We start from the raw sequence: 20,829 nt of genomic DNA on the forward strand, positions 1-20,829 counted from the left end.
ACATGCGATAGTCTAGTGCTTGGTCCCTATTTTTGGGGTGTACACCCTGTTTTGATACCAACTCAATATTTCAGTATTTTTTATTCTGCAATTCTCGACGCATTATTGGTAAAAGTTTATACGCCATGAGTAGAGGAGCACCGGGAGGACGAGGCGGTGGTGGATGGAGAGGTGGAAGAGGAGGTGGGAGAGGCGGTGGTAATATGGGAATGGGCTTAGATATTCCAGAAGGGTTGGTGATTACTTACCAGGAAATACCACTATATCCAGTAAGTAATTTATTTGAATCTGTACATTCAAGATTACCTCTAGACCATTCTATATCAACAAAACACAGCAATCATACTTTATAACAGTCTGAAAGCATTGTGTATGTCTACATATAATGATCTTGAGCAAGTCTGGGCATCAATCCATTCTCATTGATAGTATAGTTAAAATGCTCGTGGTAACTGTGTGCTGACCTAGATACCATTTATTGCTTTGGATGGTAATCATACCAATCTATATTTTTCGGATGACACTGAATCAAGGCATTTGATTTGCCGCCATTTAAAGAACCAACGGAGTTGGAAAACCAAATGTTTGACATTTACTCCAAGTTTATCGAGACAATGAAATCATCACCATTTTTCTTGGAGAAACCTGTGGTCAAAAAAGGTATTGTCAGATTGGATATACCATACTATTTGCAATATCTGTTTATTTTAAAGCAGCTGATAGATTGTTACTGATGAAATTGTCTAGATCTGGAGAGATATTCTGATAAATACATTGCTGCCAAGCCAATTTCTCGAATGTTGCACCGAACAGCTACTGGCAAGTATTTGTTTTAAAACTGTCAAGGATATGATTGCAAACTAAAACCAACTGACTGCCATGAAACACCCTTTTAAAATGCCACAAAACTCTGGGCTGCTCATCTCTACCTTGTTAAATTCTACTATTTGAATGCAGATTTAACGTTTTTTCCAGAAGAGCTACATTCAGTCAAGGACACTACCAAGAAAATGGGCAAGTGGTCATTTTTGTTCCTGTGTATACTCTGTACCAATTCAATCCAACTTGTTTCTAAACACATGTACAACATATTAGCTATGCCAAAGTTGGTTTCAAAGGACTTGGATCTTAAGCATTTAGAAACTCTGGAACTGGCAGAAGCAGCACAATCTAAAAAAGAAGGTGGTGATGCTATTGGTGTTAATGAGGATGAGACACTTCCTGAAGACGAGGAATACGATGAGGATATTGAAGAGGACGATAATGACTACCTGATTGATTACTATGAAGATGACTTGGATGTTCTTGGTGGCGACGGATCTGAAGGTAGATCCATCTCAAACTTTATTATTTTCGTTGAAACTCTGAATAGTGCTAACCACCAATTTTAATTTGCACTTTAAACAACAGGTGGTGATTACGACTACTAATTCTATAATTATTTGTTATCCATGTACTGGTGCATGAATGTATCTATCGCTATTATGTCTTACCGAGTGGAATTATACTATGGCTGTCTTGCCACTAAATTTAAACAATACACTGCTTACATTAAAACGCAGTATTTTGTTTTTTAGCAACAATATACATTTATAGCGCTCAGTTTAAGAGTTTCAATAGTTAAAATGACTAGATATGTTTGTAAAATGTGTGTTTTGTTATTGCGTTGACAAGATTGCAGTATATTCAAAGTGATTGACCTGATTGATGCGTCAATCATTTGCAAGAGAATGGCCAGTCAATGTATTTTGCTGGTAGTTTGGTCAAACTGAATGTTAAAAATTTAAATAGCTTTCAACTTTAAAGTAGTACTTGTAGTCACAAGTATTTGAATTTCAACATATTTAAAAAAGCAATGGCCCAGGCCGAACATGTATTCGACTGGGAAAGGTCTAGTGGGTCAATTCATAATCGAATATTTGAATTGACGCGTGGATAAAGTGCCCCACAGTGCTCTAGCGCAATTGAACTCGCAACTCAATACCATCAAAATCCATGTGGCGATGGCTATTAAAGTATACGCATATTTTAATACGACCACTGCTTCAAGACATGAGCAGTATTTGCATCTTTTTCATATTGAATGTACTTTGCGCTAAATATCTCATTTTCAAAATACTACTGATTCTCAACCTACCTTGAAATTCCAACGCCTTGTCATTGGCAATTAATTGAAACATCATCGTAGTTGATATTATAGCTGCTACTCGATCATTCTTGATCAATCGCTTTTATAAACTTGCATTTGAAATACTCTCACCTATTTATTTCCCAATAGTGTCACTTGCTATTTTTTAGCAGTGCTAACATTGCATACATTTGTCGCTTTATCCACATCCACATTCAACCTTATCTTTCTATCCACACAATATTTGAACTTTCTTCAAATATATCTTGACTACCCCATTTCCCGAGCAACCTTTGCCTTGCCATCTCAGCAGTTATACCCTTACAGAATTAATTAGCATGTCTGATCAAGCATTGCAATCAACCAAGCACATTCCACAGTATTTTCAAAAGCGCTACGAACGATTCAATATCAAACTACCAAACGTATGTAGTTGATGATTACTCTCAATTTTGCTTTAATCAAACTTGATCGTTGAATTTAGTATTGCTGATTGCACATAAAACAATAGTATGCTCACACTATTTTATGTCAATTTATACTGATATGATTATCACGCATACCATGCTGCTCCATGTCGCCTATTCACAACACAAATTGCGCAATGTTTATCCATTTACTGACAACATCTGCATTCACCCAACCTATACTACTTTTAAAAATACATTGGATACTCTCATGGTGATGCTTGCATTCAAATGGCTCAATTGCATCATGATTCCGTTTAACTATACAACTGATTGTAACGTAATTAGGTGCTACGAGAAAAGTTTAAAGAGCCATGCGACATATTCTTGCTGAACCTTTTACAAACTAGTATGCACATCAAAACCCTCCCCGACATGGATAACTATACAAAGCGAATTCACTCAATGGCAGGTCGAGGAGGCCAGCGATGGACTCTTTGGCTTTCTCGCGATTTACGAGATCTGTTTGTGCAGCGAAAGGAGGAGATTGGGTCTCGATACACACACGCAGAGTTTATTGAGCTTCTCATAGTGCTTAAAGAGCTCATTGAATCCGAGACTCCGTTGGCCCCCAGCACCAATTTATCAAATCAACAGCTATTGATTAGCACACCGCAAGAGCAGTTGGTGGCAGGATCGTTTGGGAATGTTAGCGGGCTCCTTGGTCAAGAGATGCAGCTCGATAATAATGCACCCACCATGACAGTGTCCGTTTCCGAGATTTTTGGAACACCAGAGCCGCCAGAATTTATCGACACATCAAATCTAAATGCCGAAAACGCTGCATCTATGCAGTCTGAAACAAGTCCGTTTTCGCTGAATGATCTCTTGTCAGATTCGCTGAATGCGATTGGAATGAACCCCACACCTTTGTCACTGCTTGCCGAGCCATCACATGGACTCTATACAGCTCAATTTGTGCCTCCGCCCAACTCAAATACCATGGCGATTGATGATACTATTATGGATGATATACTTTCTCCATTGGTAGGACTGTTTGGCTCCGAGTCTCAATTTCTTGCGCAGACCAACCTTTCGCCAACCTTGATAATTGGTTCCCAATCGCCTGACAGAAACAAGCAGCACTCTCAAAGGGCAGTAGCCTCAGTTCTGCCATCCGCGCTCGCACATTCTCGCCACACATCAGCACCATATGCGCACTCTTCTGCTAAGCGTTCCAAAGATCTATCGTCACCACTTGGAGCTGAAAGATTTTCTCAACCCACATCCAATACATGGCTCATGCCACTTGCTCCTGCGCCACCATCTGGCCAAAATGTCGACATGCTATATTCTCAATTATGGCAAGATGTAGACATACCCAGTCTGATTAATCAACCGATCACCAATCCACTCACGCAACCTTTCCAGCACAATCAAATGATATCGCAGCCATCTGTATTCTCTGCTCTGATACCAATGGAAACTATGTTGGTCTCAGCAGGACTGTACCAAACAAATAATCAACCCTTTGGATCCACGCAGCCTGCATTCAAAGTGGGTAGTACTCCCATGCAACCTGCATTCCAAACGGATGCGTATGCCTCTTCGGCCATGGCTGATACCTTTACTCCACAACCACAAGACTCGTTCAACCATCTCGGGCTAGATGTGGATTTGTCATCACTTTGGTCTTTAAACACCCAACACGTATCTCATACCATGCCAATGAACCTGCAATATACGCCAGTGAATGTCGGACCATCAATACAGACAGCTGCACGCTCTCAATTAGGAAGTAGATACATCAATGCAAATTACATTCCAAGAAGCTTATCAGCCTTTCCACAGGAACCTGATCCCAATCTGCAAACTTTTATTGCCAAATATCCTATGGGATACAACACTGCCGGCACACAATGAGTAGTGTAAAAAAGTGGATCGAGAGCTGCCCTTTATCCACGTCACATTTTCACGCAGCTCATCACAATTGGTAACAATGGGGTGAAATGGATAAAATAAAACGAGAAATTATCAGCAGCCATTAGTGTGTTCATGCATTTGGAATGGTACCTGCATAAAATTCATTCAACCACACTTTCGTGTATGGTCGGATTTGTTTTTGTTTGATTACCCTTTTTGATAATATTCTTTTTCAAATACCAATAGATTGTTCATCTGTTGGTTTGAATGGCAAGGCACTATCGTTTGTCTTCTATACCACGACAACAATCTGACTTGTTGACACGGCCAGTTTGCTAACGATCTGCCACTTTTTTCGGTTAAATACAGGACAGTACTTTTTATTTTGTCTAGCGGCGGCTGCTCGCTAAGTTTGCTAAGTTTGCTGAGCCTGCTGAGCTTGGTGTCGGTCTTTTTCTAACGCGGGAGCATTGACAATTCCATCTATATAGTCTGTAAATTAGCCTAAACCCATCACGCAATACTACAAAAATTCTTGTTTCTAAATGCAACAGCAGCTTGATTGATAACATGGGAATGTTTTCGAAACATGATGAGACTGGGTTGCTGAAACAAATAAATGTCTTTCTGCCTTTTCATTCTTTTTGTCTTGAGCTGCAAGATTGGACTTTCTGGTTAAAAAACCTGAATGCTTTTTACAGTAGACGCAATGTGGCATGAATACCTGAAATGAAAGATTTTTTGATTGATTACTCAGCCAGTCTAATATTTATATGCAAAATAAACTCAGCCAGCCCAATGTTTTATATGCAAAATAAACTCAAGCAGTTTATACACCGAGTCCACGGCAAAATAAAGAACAAGAGTGGGTATTTGCATATCGGCTAATTTAAAACATGGTAACATGTAATGACTGGGGTGGCGAGTTGTGTTACCAAGTAATATTTGGATGATATGAACACTTGAAACACCTTGAGGATATTTGATTGAAGCTTACTAGATACTACACTATCACTGACTATTCAGTCAGAGTAGGCTTACTTTTTTCAACTGTACGAAATTCATATGGTCGGGATATCTAATATAAAGAGCCGAGACAAATTACTGCAGGTATTTCGCTAATATTAGTCAGCCGATTCTGACAATTTAGCCTTTTTTTCTCCTGGTGAAAATGGCTACCAACCTTTGTTGTGCCTCGTGCATGTTCTACCCTGATTTCAAATGAATGGCAGTGCAAAACTGTAGCCCTTGCTACATTAATAATGATTGTTTGTACCCTGGAGATATTTTTAAATCTCCAAAGACATCTCCAGTGCTTAACCATCACAGCAGTTACGTTTATTGAGTGTATAGCACTCTAGGTTGATGTCAGACTAAATGCTGTGTAGCTATTCTTCAGCAACGGCAAATCAATTGTTGTGCATTCAATCACTGCCTTTGCCATTCTGTCCATATGAAATCAACAACAGCCTTGGATTGCTCCGTAGGCAAATACAATAAACATAACCATGATAACAGAGCCACCACCTAATCTGCGAGCATATTTTGCTGGCCAACAAATAAGATCTTGAGAGAAATGATAAATATGGCACTCAATATAGTATGACGTAAGATCATCACAATCCTTGCCACACAAGTTTATCTGCTTAATTTTACAGAGTATAATTTACAGTTGTCCAAACAACCCGGCAAGGCAAAGCCAGTTCTATAAACAGGAAAACAATATTTGGGGCTGATAAGCTGTGATTCCAGTCGCCCAGGTTAGTCAAACAATGGCTTGGTTGCACCAAATCCCCTTTTCTATTGTCGAGTCATCGCATTACTATACCATCACATCACCATATCATTATTTTGTCTACCTCCCGTTTTCAACAATGTTTTCAGCTCAAACTTTCTCACCACCCCTCGAGATATTATTGACTCAGCCCATTCTCGCTACATTACGCCAGTCAACCGACATCATCTCCCAATCACTTATGTGGGTCTGCGCCATCCCATTTATTTTATCTGCATTTTCCTGATTATATTTTTACCAGACTTGTACATTTTTTGCTCATCTAAACCGCAGCTGTTCGCTTTACTTTAAATAGCTCGTGATTGTCCTCAATTTGTTTGGTTTAGCCTTAAACCGCAGTTTACCTTGACAACCAATACTAAGTGCAGTTAGCTGGTAATCACATGCTTAACAATTACATGATTTCAAAACTATCGATCATTTGCGCCTGCTGTAAACATGATGGGCGGATTTGGATTGAAACCGCGTCCATATATATAGCATGCCCAATGCCATAATATTTGGCCATCTCTTGAAGCTTTTATTCCTTTTTTTCACTGATTGCGTGCAGCTTATCATTATTTGAATATATACATTCTAACTTTAATAGAAGTTTATACTGGCACTTTAAACCTTATCGTATTGTAGCTCAGTTTCTTCTTTACTTTTTATCGAGCATCTTTTCCCTTGAAAAACAGTGATCGACAAGTCCAAATTATCTACAGCTTCGCTATTCATTTGTTAAAATATCGGCGTTGAATTAAACAGCAAGAGTGTACGAAATGACCGAACCAGCCAATCCATTGCTCACTGCAATTATCAATCGGCGCAAACAGGAGGTTTCCAAGGCAAGACACAACCTCAAGCTACCCCAGGTAAATATCCATTGATCAAATATATGACCAGATCTACAAGAATGTAAACCGTTGGCAGAGCGCAAGACTGCCGTCTAAAGATTCGTCTTGGACACTACTTGTGAATTGTGTCCAAGTGTTTAGATTAAAGCAATTTCTATGCAATGGTGCTCTATCTGTTACTTGCGTGATGTGGTGACAAATCATGCAGTTGCATTTTGGAGTGACTGAAAGGGTTGAATCCGGATCATCAATGAGATGAATGTATGATTTGGGGCAATATTTGCGCAACCACTATACTGTATCATTTCTGCAGATAGCCTGTAGATAAGGAAAATGGCACATTTGTGCATCTATTCTTATCTACAGACTATGGTATATAGTTGAACAAACTAATGCTATCTGCTAAAATTCAGATTCATGAATTAGGTATAGGGTTTGTGTGATGGACTAGATTTCCCTTTCGGACTGCCATCTCCTATACTATGTGGAGACTGTCTGTTTGCTTTGCATAGTAATGCAGCGCGATATAGAAGGGAGCAAACCCTGCAACAAGGGATGGCCATTGCCAGCCAAAATACACAGTTTGCTCAAAAGCCAATTGGCCAGTCATACTCGACCCTGCCTCTTAACCTGCATGTTTGGTCTAAAGGCAATGATTGCACACAGCATCAAGTGTCCAAACACAGCATGACCGTAAAGGCATTGAGGTTTTATTTGACATCTTTTTCGAGGGGATATTTCTGACTGAGCTTTTTAGCGCTCTAGATGGCTTAATCAGCAACTTGTGTTTCATCATTTAATCAGCATATACCATTATTACGTTATTTTCACAAGACACTGTTTGCAATGCATGTGATTGTTTGCTTCAACCGCTGAGTATGAATTGTTGCATGTGAACGTGTTGTTGGAAACTACTGTTTTGTCAAATGGGGTTCAATGTTGATGGAGCACCAAGTCTTTATTGCAATTTCACTGCCATTTATCTTGCTTTGGCTAGATACAGCGCATGTGCAATTTTAACGCTCGTAATACCTCAGCAACCGAGTATTGAGTTTGTATTTCAATCTCCCGTTTTTGGGACCTAATTCGAAATGCACTGCTCTATTCTCGGTTGAATGACGCTGCTTTGTAGCTGGCACTTTTACACTTCCATTCCAAACACAATCGAGTATGACTGGTATTGGCTGCGATGACCAGATTTCAAACAGCTTTTCCGCACCTTTATTGCCATGCGCTTTTGTAAGGGCGCTCTACGCCTCTATTCTTGCTTTTTGATTTTTTCATTTGGTGTTTAAAGATATTTGTAAAACAACTTGCTAATCCTTGTTTATCGACTTTTTATCAAACATTGTATTTCGCTGGTCCGATAATGACATGCGATGCTGACGGGGCTTGGTTATATTTGCGCGATGCCTTCAACTCCAATCTATTGGAATCATCATTTCTGCAACCTGCCACCAAAACAATAGGAGTTCCAGGTTAAACTCACCCAGCCCTATGACAGATGCCTCGAGTATCTCCTTACATTGACGCAAGATGTTGATCCTATCGAGATTTTAGGAAAGGACAAGTTTTCCACACTAGTGGATACTGCCCCCACAGGCACAAACTGGACGATATGGACTCGTGGCTACGTTCAAAAAATGCTACATATCCGCAAGAGCTCGTTTTCTCGTCGTCTCAAGACATCTCAGCTACTGAATGTCTTGCTGGCTGTCCGAGATGAATTGGTCGTTAGCTCGACAAAAACCACGATGCGAGGCATATCCATCCCAAACATTGCACCTTTAAATGGCGATTTTCGAAAAGGCAATGATCACTACCATTACCAGCATCAACTGGCGAACGGAGAGCATGACTATCGCAATGGTCTTGCCAACAGACACCAGCCGTTTACAAGCGTGCCTTTAGAGCCTTGCTCAACCCATCCTCTTGATTTTCAAGCAGACCATTCTTGGATCACTGAAAATCAACCAGCATTGCAACTTGCTGGAGACTCGTGTAATCCTGTCAGACCCCACTCCACGCAGGCTGCTATGTTCCATGTCCATCCCAGCAATGACACTTTGAGTCACAATCCATCGCACAGTCGCTTTCATTCCCGCTCATTTGAACATGATAGGTACTTGAACTCTCCAAGTAGCCTCCTGATCGAGTTTTCATCCACTGGCTCAGTCACTCCTTCAACCCTATCCTCCTCAATGTATGGGCCTGCTAGCTCAGAGTTTACTGAAGCTGTAAATATTAACCCCAATGTACACACTAGCACAAGCCGGGGAATGGAACCAAACTCGCTCTACTTTGGAAATACTCGCGACTTTTTTTCCGAGTATTCCAACTCGGCTTACTCGAAGGACAATCTGACTACAGGAAGCATCCACACTCAAGAAAGTATTGGTGCAAACCGACAGTCACCTATCTCTGGTTGCTTTGATATACCGACCAAGATTCAAGACTTTTGCACAGAGTCTCAATTTGGGTCTGTAAACTCGTATGTCGCGCCTGGCCCTTCTCCAGATTCTATGAGAGCCTATGAAACTAGGAGACTGTCAAATACATTAGAGTCTGACAACATGTCTGGAATTCAAAACTATCGTTCCCCGTACTGGCGTACTCACCGCTATAACTCTTATGACAGTTCGAGTGAAATAGGTACCGAATTTTACATGGGTAGCGAGGCACCATTTGATAGAGATGCACACAGTAGACCTGTTTCTCCTCGTTTTGAGTATAAGGAATCTCCGGTACTTGGAAAGCGTATGACTGAATTTGGACCATTTGAAGGGTCAAACGGAAAACGATTCAGTCCTCCACAGCTAACCATGGGATCTCTACATGCTGGTCTCACTCTTTCACCATCTCCATTTGTGACACTGGCCGAAGTTTCGTCAAAAATGACCTCGGATATGCCACCAACGTCGCTTCATGGCCATCTTAACAATCACTCGCCCAAAGACGATACTCGTCAGCACCAGTTCAAACAGCCCAATCAGTTTTCCCAACTACCTCAACTGCCTCAAATTCACAATACATCTAGTATATTGTCCAACATAGCCAGTTTGATTTCGCCAAACCCATTGTCCGAGACGTCATTTGATACAATGCTACGAACATCACAGTCTATATTTAATGCACCAATCAATGCGGAGATTCAAAAACCTGTTCTTTCTGCTCCGTTTATTGCTAGATCTAGCGCCGATGATTTTGAAAAAATTCCAAGAACATCGGACCTAGGCAACCCGCTAGCATCATTTAACATTGATTTATCTAGCAACCACATTCAAAATCCAACTGCTTTGCCATTTTTTGGACGCTCTACCACAAACTCGTCCACTTATTTTCAACCCCATTCTATCGAGGACCACATGACAAACGGAGTTTGTACCGACCATCTAAAGCTGTCACCCGAATCCGCTCAACCAATCGATATTAACTTGCAGCGCAGAATGTTTTCATTTTCAGGTCCAGTTAGATTGGATGATGCCAATACTACACAGGGACTGCCTTGTAGCACGGCAAATCTATTTCATCAGCCTGCCTTTGGATTGCTGCCATCATCGACGGTTTCTGGAAAACCGTCTGCACCATTGCTTCTTGATATCTCACAAAACTACTTCTCACAGCCGTTAAAATCGCCGCAGTATCGCTCTTCTCACTCACCGCTTGATGTGCTTTGAAGAATATACTCAACACTTATTGAATTCCTCAATTTGTTTTGGCAAATGCAAATCTACAAACTCTGTTTTTGTAGAAAGCTTAATTGCACATGGCTCTGATAAACAAGTACGGTCTTGTACTTGATGATATTCTTGAACTTTTGGTTTAGTTACCAAATTCAGAAATAGTCAGATTTTCTCCAATTGTAATCTCTTGGAGAATTGTTTCGACCAAGTGCAGTTGTGTTTACGTTTTATTTGTATGTCCGTTTCAACCTTCTCTGGATGCGTTTAGAAACCGAGGCTCACTAATCGTAGCATCAACACCATCATTAGCTAGTTACTACAGTTCCAATCCACCATTTTTGTTTTTTATTTGATATACTCGTCTTGTTTAATATTATGCGCCAGCCGCATCAGATATTTGTGAGCATCGTTCACGCTTTGTGGCAATTCAATTGCCACTATGATTTCAAATGGATCACTGTTTATTTTGATTGAGCAAACAAGTCGTTGCTCGTTGAATACTTTTCGTTTTTGTATCAATTCTTTTTTTGTTCCGTTGTAACACGGAACCTTGTGTAGCAAAAAGCCAACCAATACCAAGGTTAATTAGATGTCTAGTTTGACTACTTGTGACAATCATAGCTTCTCAACTTTATATCCTGGCTGTCACTCTTACCTTTTTGTTAAATTGTTTTCCGTTTTACACCTTGCGCATGGCTTGAAAATAAAATCTTTTTTTGAAATAGTTTGATTTTTCAAGTGCCATTAAATATTGGGCTGTTTATGATATTATTCTTCAATTTAGCACGGCAGAGATATGCAGACGTGCAACATTTGCAACAGATTTAGGAAAGCAATTTGAAACTTGGGTTGTTTTTATCGGGTAATGGTTCAGCAGACCATTTTTCAGAAGCTATGAGATCGTTATTGTCGGACCAGCCTGCCCCATCTTCAACCGTATCGCCCCATACATCTCCAATGAGAACACGCATAATACGTTCAAGATCAACATTCTCGGTTGATGAGGAAGCCAGTGATCCAGATATACGACGAGTGGTTTCTAATCAATTCAATGTCAGGGTTGTTATAGCCATATTACAATGCCATTGCATGATATTAGACTCGAAAAATAAGCATTTCTTTAACTTGACACTCCTTTAAAATAGTCGGAGCATTGCTAATTGAATTACCTTGATTTTCCCGAGCAAGTGGATTAGAAGTTAAAGGTAAAGAGTAGGGTGATTTCAACTCTGCATTCGCTAGTTTTTTTTGAGGCTCTGCTTCTACACCAGGCGTAATCACACTATTTGAAAGTATTTTTCGATCACTAAAAGATCCATCTGCACCCATTTTGCACTCTATCTCGGCTTTTGAAACTACCTCATCCAACACCCATCCACGAAGAGTGTATTTTGGATTAATATGCTTCATCTTGTTCATCCGGAACGCATCCATAGCCTCGACGCGATCTATGGCAGTTTCAACACTAGATGGGAGGTTTTCTGTCGCCATCTCGTTCATGAGTCTCGATCGGTACACCAAAGCCCATAGCTTCCAATCAGCACTGATCTCCATCAAGGTTGGAAGACAATATGCAGTTTCAAACAGTTGTTTTTTTCTTTGATATTGAACGTCGGATGACTGAAGCTGTTTTACTTGAGAGCGTTCATTTGCTTCTGAAATACTGCCTTGAATGGATGGTGTTTGAACCTGCTGATGAGTCGGTGAATAGGGAGGAGTAAGTGGTGTTTGATGCAACTGTGTAGATTTAGAGCTGTCAAATTTCGGTTCACTAGACTGTTTTTTAATACGAGTTTCTGATGTGCTTTGATTTCCTGATTGACCCGACTCTATCCGAGTAGTGTCATGTATATTGATCAAAGTTGATGCACCAAATGCTGGCGTTTCTTGGTTGAGCTTTTTAGCATCGTCTTGCCTGGTTTTCTGATCAAATGTTTGGTTATTGTTTCGGAAATTCGCATGCTGGTCTACACTGGTAGTGTTCATGCTTCCATTGCTCCTTCTTTTTAGCATTTCGGCGTGCTCACGATGCAATCGCTGCAAAGATGACAACAATAATGTAAGCGGATCCATACACCCAGTACCCGCCACGCGTACAGCTTCATCCAGCATATCTTCCCGATGCCTTCCAAACGGCTCATACGCTACTAGCAAAGAAAACGCAGCATCTTTACATTTAAAATAAGACAGGGCACGGAAAAATAATGTGTAATCCACACCTGTAGCAGCCATAATATCCAAAAGTGGGGTAATGAGCTCATCCATATCGGCGGGTTTTGGATCCATCAATCCGAGTTTTTTACACATGAGATGTGTGAATGAATCAATGAAAAAGGATTCAAATTCTTGAGTGATTTTTCGAGCAATGTTTTCACCATTGGATGGGTTGTCCACTAACTCGGCTAAAGCATGCCGCTTTGATTGAAACGATGGAGCTGTAGCAATACGACGGTGATTTATCTCGTTAGCCGCGGCACACGCTTCTTCAAGTGTGGTTCCGGCGGGAAGACAGATGGGTGCCGAGGAAGTTGAAGAAATGTGTGATTCACCAATGAGGTCAGAAAGGACACGCCCTAGGCGCATAAGATTCCATTGCACGGCTATAGGCTGCTGTTTTAAGCAGTATTGACGCTCAGTATCAAACTGGTTTGGTGTCCATTCAGGATCGTAAGAGTCGAGAAATCCTCCCGGTCCGTGGTGGAGCGTTAACCCTAGAATTGAAAGATTATTTGAACTGAGCATACCATGAACAAACCCATTGGCTTGCCAATGAGCAACCATCTCTGCTGTTCGTTTAACCACCATCCGAAAAAATATAGCGTACTTGTTCAAGGGAATTGAAAGAGGATTAAATATGTGTGCTGCAGTTTGACTGGAACGCTTTATTTGCGAAGCAGGGTTTTGTGTAGTGCTAGAATGAGACGATGCACCAGATGTGATGGATTCTGTCGATGCTAGTGATGGAAAGGGTTTGACATCTTTGGTCAACGGGGAAGATAAAAGGTCAGACTCTGCGGCTTTGGGACTTGGCATCTTGAGCGGTTGGTTTTCAGATAGATGGGAGATAACGTATGTACCGCCTTTACCACCTGGCTCAATAGTATGTTCAGTAACAAGCTGTTGTATACCTGCATCTGATTCGGCTTCAGGATAATACGTGCGAATACAATAATCAGCCAATTCACGAACTCTATGGTGATCGTTTCTGAAGTGAAAGAGCTCAAATGAACCAAATCGAATCCATGTTGGCGCAAAGCGAGTGAGAATACCCGCTGATTCGGCTATAGTTGGGCGAGTCTGGACTGGTGTTGGGTGAGAGATGGGTGATGTGCCTAGTTTGAGAGCAGACGTGTGGTCAAAAGAAAGTTGACGGCGAGGCTGAAATGGTTTAGAGTTGAGGGTAGATGGACGTAATGGTATACTTGAATGCGGTTGATTCGGTTCAGGATTTGCGGTAGACTCGAGCGGGCTACCATGATCCTCATTGACTGTTTTTTCGGTAGGTGCTGCGGACAAAGGAGCCAGTCGCCCACGCTGTAAAAGACGAGAAGTAGAAACAACAGCCAGACATCTTGTAGTTGGGATCCCAATAGCAGCCATGTATTCACTGACCATAAACTCACGTAGACATGCCCTCAGTGACAGATGCCCATCGCCAGTGCGGGAAAATTGTGTTGTACCGCATCCTTTGATCTGTAGTGTCCATCGCTCACCATGATTGTCCATCACCTCGCCGATTGAAACGCACCGACCATCCCCTAATTGTCCAGCATACATACCGTACTGATGTCCTCCATAGTTTTGCGCATACGGAATAGCAGTGGAATGAAGTCGTGTTCCAGTCAGATATGACAGCGACGAGGGAGATTTCAACGATACAATATCACAACAAAGCAGTGCTGCACTCTGCACAGAAGTAATCAGCAGTCTAGGATGTGGCTGATGGGTAAATGGTTTATGAAATGCGTAAAATTCCTTTACTAAAGCACTCGATCTATCAGCTTGTGAATGATGATGTTGTGATAGAGTTCCTTGTTGCAGATTACCCCGTTCAGCCAAGTTTCCACCATTAAAACCTTGATTCCATGCATCATCTGAAACTGGCCGACTGAATGCATTTGCTGTTGAAATGCTTTGGGTTCCATTCGTCTTTTGTGATTGCTGTATTGCAAGCTTTTGTGGAGATAGCTGCTCTATAAATGTATTTAAAAATACTATATCTTTGTAGTCGGTCAATGGCTGTTTGATGACTCCATTGGAATCCATTTCCTGCTTTTAACGATTTATTCTACAAAGAATTTGATGAATCTAGTAGATGTGAACAAATTGAAGACGAGTTTAAATCTGGGCCAATGCAGCTCCAAATTTAATGAACTTTGCTCGCCAGTATAGATATATCAGTAGGAATGAAAATATAACAAACAACTGAAATGGGATGGGTGATCATGTAGCTATATGTGTGCTGGCGATATTTACATTATTAGGGGTGGATAAAGTTTTGAAAGTGCTGCCCAAGACACAATGTAACCGACTTTAAGCGTGCTACAACCTATTTGTGCTTGTTGCATGTAATTTGTTATTCCAGCCTTTGGGTTATTCAAAATGAATCTCAACACTACAATAGCTTAATTTATGCTCAACATGTGGTATTTCAATATAGTTTTATAAAATTGATTCAAGACATGGTCTCTACTGCTTTTACAAGTGCGGCAATCAGTCGCCAACTTCGTTTATCTCCAATCCCTGAAAGTGACAGCGAGTTCATAACATATGCAAACGAGATATGAAGGTCAGGACTCCACCAAACCATGCTGCCACCCACTCCACCCCAGCCAATCCAGCCGACATGCTCTGATCCAGGAAAACTCACACCAACACCCCATCCACCTGTAGCAAACGTGACATTTCTTGACACGACTGTATCTGGCATAAACGGAAGCGAGACCAGTGATTTACGTACTGTTTCGGGAGAGATGATGCGGTGTCCGTTGAATGTTCCTTGTTGAGCCATCAAGGCAGCAAATTTGGCTAGGGATTTAGCATTCGTAATACCGCTGTAGCTTGGGCCTTCAGTTGCCCAGATGGCTCTGCGATTATGGCTATGTGGCCAAGGGATAATCTGCTTTGGCTGGCTGCCAGCAACCGCTTTAAAAGAAACGCTTTGACGATCAAACAGCACCTTTGCAAACCCATTTGGAAGCGGGTCGGATAACATACTTTTTGGAGCAAGTATTTTTGCAACGGTGCGTATATGTGGGTAGTGAATCAGTTTGGATAATCGAGGTTCTAGATGTTTAGGAAGTGCTAGATAGTACTCGGCGTCGAGCAATGGCATAAACTCTTGGCGCACAATCTGGCCAATAGTGCGTTTTTGACGATCGACCCTACGAACGATCTCATTAAGATACCAGCCTCGAGTGACGGCATGGTACCCTTGTATTAGAGTACCATTGAAGTTGTGGGGTTGTGCGGCGAGGAGTTTAGCAAGTTGGTCCAGATTTGCAATTTCATCTAGAGTGGGTTGGCGACTGAGGTAGGTGACTCCAGCTCGATGACCCAACAGACATTGAACAGTGACATTTTCCTTGTTTCCTTGGCCAAATTCAGGCCAATATGTAGTTATGCGTTCATTAAAATCCAATAAACCCTGATCGATGAGATAAGTTATAACGATTCCTTCCTTGATCATTAAGCAGGTAGATTAGTAACAAGAATGAATGAGTTTTAAACAGCAGAGTTGGGCTCACCACAAATTTCGAACTCGAAAATACCAACTGCAGCGAGTCCTTATCGTATGGCTTGGAGTATCTCTTGTTATGATAACCGCCATATAGTTCGACCACAGGCGTGTCTCCAACATAGGCAGCGAAGCTAGCCCCGACTTCATTTCCCTCTTCAAAGTTTGCTTTGAATGCGTCTAGAACATTGTCAAATCCATCAGCAATCTCGCCCGAAATGGGCCAAGAAGGACACCGGAGCGAGAACAGATTGCATGTGAGAGGAAAGTGAGTGCGGCCAGTCCAAAACTTGTAGCTGATCATGACAAGGATGGCAATCCATACAGCCAAGCGACGAATGCGTCTACGAAAAGTGTTGACAATGGCAAACGAAGCAGGATTGGTGGTTCCAGGAGTCAAGACAACAATAGGAGAGTGACTGGAGCCTGTGACTGCAGTGTCTAGTATTTGGGTATAATGGTTGTTGCTACTGATGCTGGCTGTCGAATTGATAGTGGAAAAGAGTGGAGCAGCCATGGATGATGGTTGATTTCCAGTGGAAATAGACGAGTCATGAAAGTGTCTGTGAAAGTCAGCTCCAGGAATAGTGGCTTCAGAAGTAATGTCGGCTCCCATTGCTGAATGGGAATTAGTAGTGAGAGGGAGTACATCGAGCAGTTTGCTCAGGAATGGTCTACGTCGTTTCATTGGAGAAATGCAAGTGATTGAAAGCAGTTGGTTGAAGTATTGACCAACAATAGCAATTGTAGGTTTCAACAATTCGAATAAAGAATTGGTTTTAAACTTTCAAATTATACGAATGACAATCATGGGAATTTATTCAATGCTCAAACGATTAGCTTGTTTTTCGAGGCAAAGGAGGACCTCTTCCAGGCGGATAAGTGTCTAGCAAGGCCGTACAATTAGGACATCGATAAGCCTCTGGATCAATACTGGATCTACACCACTGACACTTGGTGACTTGTTCCTGTTCTTCGTCTTCCTTTTCCCGTCTAAGCGCTGCCAATTGTCGTTTGGCTTGACGATATATCCGAATAAACCAAAACATCACCAACATTGTAATGAAGAAACTGACCAGACGATCAGCAAACATGCCAAAGTTGATTGTAACAGCACCATCTGCCTTTGCACTTTCAAGTGTTGGGTATAGAGTGGAGTTGGACAAACCATGTTTGAGCACAAAGAACATGTTACGGATTGATGAGCCTATAGTTGAACAAGTTTAGAATCGAACAAGAGATTACACATTAGAGCAAAGTACTTGCCATCGCTACTAAGAAAGCTCAGCGGAGGAGTAAGAATGTCCTCTACAAACGAAGTCAAGACCTACACATCAACATTTAAGCTTTTGTCATGACAGGATGATAACAAAACAAGACTTACACTAGAAAAGGCAGCACCAGTAATCACACCAATACCAAGTTCTACCACAGGACCTTTATCGACAAAATCACTATAACAAGATGTTAGCTGAAATAGTCAAGAATGACCAACAAAGTATTGATTACCCAAAGTCATTCCAAAAGGTCACCACACTCTTGGTAGCAGCTGAAGCACCAGCACGAGCAGTTTCACTCAAGTTGACAACAATCTCTCGCATGTCATCCATCAGAGGAGTGTTGTCATTTGGATCATCCACAATGCAAGGTTCTGGAGTGTTTGAATTAGACTGACTGTCAGTGATTGAGTTGCTAGTGGTAGCCATGCTAGTCTAACAAGTTTGAATTCAAGCAAAAAAATCAACTTGTATCGAGTTGCATCGAGCACAGGGAGGACAGCAGTTGACCAACACATTGAATCTACTATCAACTCAAGTTACAATCGAATTGCTTTCCATTCATTGCTTCAAATCTGCTTTTTCTTCTCTTCTCAAACACTGGTTTAGCTGGATACAATCCCATGAGTTTCTTTGGGTTCGATACTGCCCTCCCATCCGAGGCAGATTCTTCAGAACCTGTTCGTGCTGCTCATGGTCGTCGCACAAACAATCACAGACAGCATTCTACTTCCCCTGCTAATGCCAGTCAGACTGGAAAAGGTCTGCAAAAGAAGCAGTCTAGGTCTCGTCAGCAGTCTGGTCCGTTGGTTGATAAAGGTTCTCAGTCAAGTACAAACAAAGACTCGTCCAGGCAAGACCAGCATCAGCTGCTCGGATTGCAATCTGGTGTTGCTGTGAGTGACAATATGGATGGTGATCATCTGGACGAAATGCTTAGAGACCGCTATGAAAACAGTCTGGATACCTTTGGTGATAACGACCAGCTTATGGAAAACTATACAAGAGCCTTGGATGAAGAAAACCAAGACCTTAATGACGAAACATTCGGTGATGCTGCTATTGATCCTTCTGGTGAGTAAAATTCACTGCATGATTTGCTAATCCGATCCGTTCTTTAGTGTCATGTCGTTTACGCTGTTCATACAAACCACTTTCCTATGTCCAACTATAACCATCTGCAGTCTTTATTTTTATCATGACTGTTTTTTAAATCCTGCTAATACATTACTGTATTGTAACGCTATATTAGGTCGTGATTTTCAATATGCAAACCATAATGTTCCGCACGAGTGTGAGTTGCACTATCATGTCTAGATCTGAATGCTCATTGTATTGCATTGGCTTGTTTACGCTTTGTTTTTTTTTTCGACTTTGTAATACTATTGAGCACAGTAGATCGTCAAGGACCTGCTCGTCCTAGTGCTGAAGGATCTCCTATTTCCAAGTCTCAACAGTTGCAGCAAAAGGTGTAGCGTATATATTCATTCATTTACCAAGTTTTATCTTCGAGTCTAACTTTCTAATCTAACCAATCTTCAACTGCAATACAAGAATGAACTTATGGCTGCTCAGCAGCAGCGTCGGCTTATGCAGCAGCAGGCTGCTGAAAACATGCGAAATCAATCTGCATTTAATACAATGCCTGGCGCTCCATCAAACCATCCCCAAGTAGCACCACAGTACATGAGACAAATGCCACCTTCTTATAATGGTGGTGGGCTTTCTGGTATTTCTTCAAACAAACCCATGTCAAGTTTTCAAGAAATCGAGGCTCAGATGATGCGGCAGGCACGTATGGGTGCATCGAATACCATAAAAATGGATCAGTCTCATCTACTATCTTCAGATCATATGTTTTCTTCTAGACGTGTAGTGGATCATTTACATCCTCATAATGCTGGCACACCTCCCACACAAGGTGGGGGTGTGTTTTCTCAAAGATCACCACAGGGTATGCAGTCTATGATAAATATGTCTGAAGTAGAAGCCGCAATGCGATCTCGTCAAGCTCAGTTTGGAATGCAATTACCATCACCAATGCACCAATCTATGATGTCCAACAACAACTCACCTCCAATGAATGCATCTGATATTGAAACTATGCTACGTGCCCAACAAATGGGTCAAAACTCTCAGATTCAACTTAACCAGCAGCTCCATTCTTCTCAATTCCAGCAGATGCATCCCATGATCCAACAACACGGTCAACCCCTTATGCGCAGTGAGATGATACCAGGGCGTTACGATTATGCCTCGAGTCCACCTGTTCAAAACAGTCCCAATACAATGTTTATTGAGGAACAGCTTCGGCGTCAGCAGTTGGGTGAAATACAGCGCGAGCATCCAATGCAACCATCTCAAGGTGGCTTGTCCGATAATCAGACCAATCGGCTTGCAAGTAACTTGCCTCAGCACCAGCCGTCAGTGGTTCCTGAACAACAGTTTACATCGCACGATCTTGATTATGCCGAAGATCTTGAAAATGAGATTGGATTTGAAGATCCAGACTGCCTTGAAGAGATTCAAACCAAATCCAAACTGCACAAACAAAAATTGGAAGATGAACGCGATCAACCCATTTTTGCTGTGGATACTGATGAAGATTTTCCTGCTCTTGGTGCTACTCGAACTACAAATTCCAATAACTTTAAGAATAATAGCCGCAGTAAGCAACCATTCAACAATACTATCCAGAAAAAGTATAAAAACCAGCGGGAACGTCATCAAGGCGATCAGCGAATTCCTATCGACTTTGTTCACCGTGAGCGTGAAAGGTTTACACCTAATGACAGCCATCTTTCTCGTGAGGTACTGTCAAACAAATTGATGATATTTTAAAGTTTGTATCTTGACATTGACTAGTCGTATTTCTTGTGTAAAATGCTTGATTTGTAGGCGCGATACAAGGGACTGATGCGTAAATTTGAAATGGAGTATATTGCCAAAATTCAGGTTTCTAATTTGTTCTCTGAAGATCCACACAAGGACGACTACTACTATCATGTATTTACACAGAGAAAAAAGGAAAAAGAAGCAGCAG

The 20,829-nt window shown here is 41.5% G+C and overlaps 7 protein-coding genes across 7 annotated transcripts in view; 4 read left to right on the forward strand and 3 right to left on the reverse strand.

Annotated features, from left to right (window-relative positions):
• Nucleotides 1–125: 125 nt before the first annotated feature.
• Nucleotides 126–1,430, forward strand: BATDEDRAFT_86810 (uncharacterized protein; the record flags this gene model as incomplete). The annotated part of the gene is made up of 6 exons (XM_006677454.1): nt 126–269; nt 534–660; nt 748–819; nt 958–1,014; nt 1,096–1,326; nt 1,411–1,430. The coding sequence occupies 6 exons, from the start codon at nt 126–128 to the stop codon at nt 1,428–1,430; spliced, it is 651 nt and encodes a 216-aa protein (XP_006677517.1).
• Nucleotides 1,431–3,272: 1,842 nt separating this feature from the next.
• BATDEDRAFT_36697 (uncharacterized protein) lies at nt 3,273–4,574 on the forward strand. Its single transcript, XM_006677406.1, has one exon. It carries the CDS (start codon nt 3,295–3,297, stop codon nt 4,456–4,458), a length of 1,164 nt encoding a protein of 387 aa, XP_006677469.1. The 5' UTR covers nt 3,273–3,294; the 3' UTR covers nt 4,459–4,574.
• A 2,294-nt stretch (nt 4,575–6,868) lies between these two features.
• On the forward strand, nt 6,869–10,766 carry BATDEDRAFT_34566 (uncharacterized protein; the record flags this gene model as incomplete). Its single annotated transcript, XM_006677342.1, has 2 exons — nt 6,869–7,107; nt 8,559–10,766. The coding sequence occupies exons 1-2, from the start codon at nt 7,015–7,017 to the stop codon at nt 10,764–10,766; spliced, it is 2,301 nt and encodes a 766-aa protein (XP_006677405.1). The 5' UTR covers nt 6,869–7,014.
• A 1,101-nt stretch (nt 10,767–11,867) lies between these two features.
• BATDEDRAFT_18967 (uncharacterized protein) lies at nt 11,868–15,138 on the reverse strand (the record flags this gene model as incomplete). Its single annotated transcript, XM_006677132.1, has 5 exons — nt 14,306–15,138; nt 13,901–14,053; nt 13,250–13,717; nt 12,864–13,165; nt 11,868–12,302 (listed from the first exon to the last, which is right to left on the reverse strand). The coding sequence occupies exons 1-5, from the start codon at nt 15,036–15,038 to the stop codon at nt 11,868–11,870; spliced, it is 2,091 nt and encodes a 696-aa protein (XP_006677195.1). The 5' UTR covers nt 15,039–15,138.
• A 279-nt stretch (nt 15,139–15,417) lies between these two features.
• BATDEDRAFT_18969 (uncharacterized protein) lies at nt 15,418–17,258 on the reverse strand. The gene is made up of 2 exons (XM_006677133.1): nt 16,520–17,258; nt 15,418–16,452 (listed from the first exon to the last, which is right to left on the reverse strand). Exons 1-2 carry the CDS (start codon nt 17,195–17,197, stop codon nt 15,448–15,450), a joined length of 1,683 nt encoding a protein of 560 aa, XP_006677196.1. The 5' UTR covers nt 17,198–17,258; the 3' UTR covers nt 15,418–15,447.
• An 87-nt stretch (nt 17,259–17,345) lies between these two features.
• On the reverse strand, nt 17,346–18,215 carry BATDEDRAFT_87141 (uncharacterized protein; the record flags this gene model as incomplete). Its single annotated transcript, XM_006677566.1, has 4 exons — nt 17,346–17,716; nt 17,785–17,836; nt 17,894–17,963; nt 18,019–18,215. 4 exons carry the CDS (start codon nt 18,213–18,215, stop codon nt 17,346–17,348), a joined length of 690 nt encoding a protein of 229 aa, XP_006677629.1.
• Nucleotides 18,216–18,311: 96 nt separating this feature from the next.
• BATDEDRAFT_34569 (uncharacterized protein) overlaps nt 18,312–20,829 on the forward strand; it is a 4,023-nt gene continuing 1,505 nt past the window's right edge. Inside the window, exons 1-5 of the mRNA XM_006677343.1 lie at nt 18,312–18,860; nt 19,039–19,080; nt 19,182–19,255; nt 19,341–20,597; nt 20,685–20,792. Of these exons, the coding sequence (XP_006677406.1) occupies nt 18,410–18,860; nt 19,039–19,080; nt 19,182–19,255; nt 19,341–20,597; nt 20,685–20,792 (1,932 nt within the window). The 5' untranslated portion in view covers nt 18,312–18,409. The remainder of the gene's footprint in view (nt 18,861–19,038; nt 19,081–19,181; nt 19,256–19,340; nt 20,598–20,684; nt 20,793–20,829) is intronic.

The sequence above is a fragment of the Batrachochytrium dendrobatidis genome (assembly GCF_000203795.2).
Source record: "Batrachochytrium dendrobatidis JAM81 unplaced genomic scaffold BATDEscaffold_3, whole genome shotgun sequence".
In the NCBI taxonomy this organism is placed as follows: Eukaryota; Fungi; Chytridiomycota; class Chytridiomycetes; order Rhizophydiales; genus Batrachochytrium; species Batrachochytrium dendrobatidis.

Excerpts from the sequence above, each read along its gene's own strand:
- BATDEDRAFT_36697 (XM_006677406.1), top strand. The coding sequence starts at position 3,295 with ATGACAGTGTCCGTTTCCGAGATTTTTGGAACACCAGAGCCGCCAGAA.
- BATDEDRAFT_18969 (XM_006677133.1), bottom strand. The coding sequence starts at position 17,197 with ATGAAACGACGTAGACCATTCCTGAGCAAACTGCTCGATGTACTCCCT. Across the intron at positions 16,453-16,519 it reads TTTCGAGTTCGAAATTTGTG|GAAGGAATCGTTATAACTTA; the intron begins GTGAGCCCAACT and ends TTAATGATCAAG.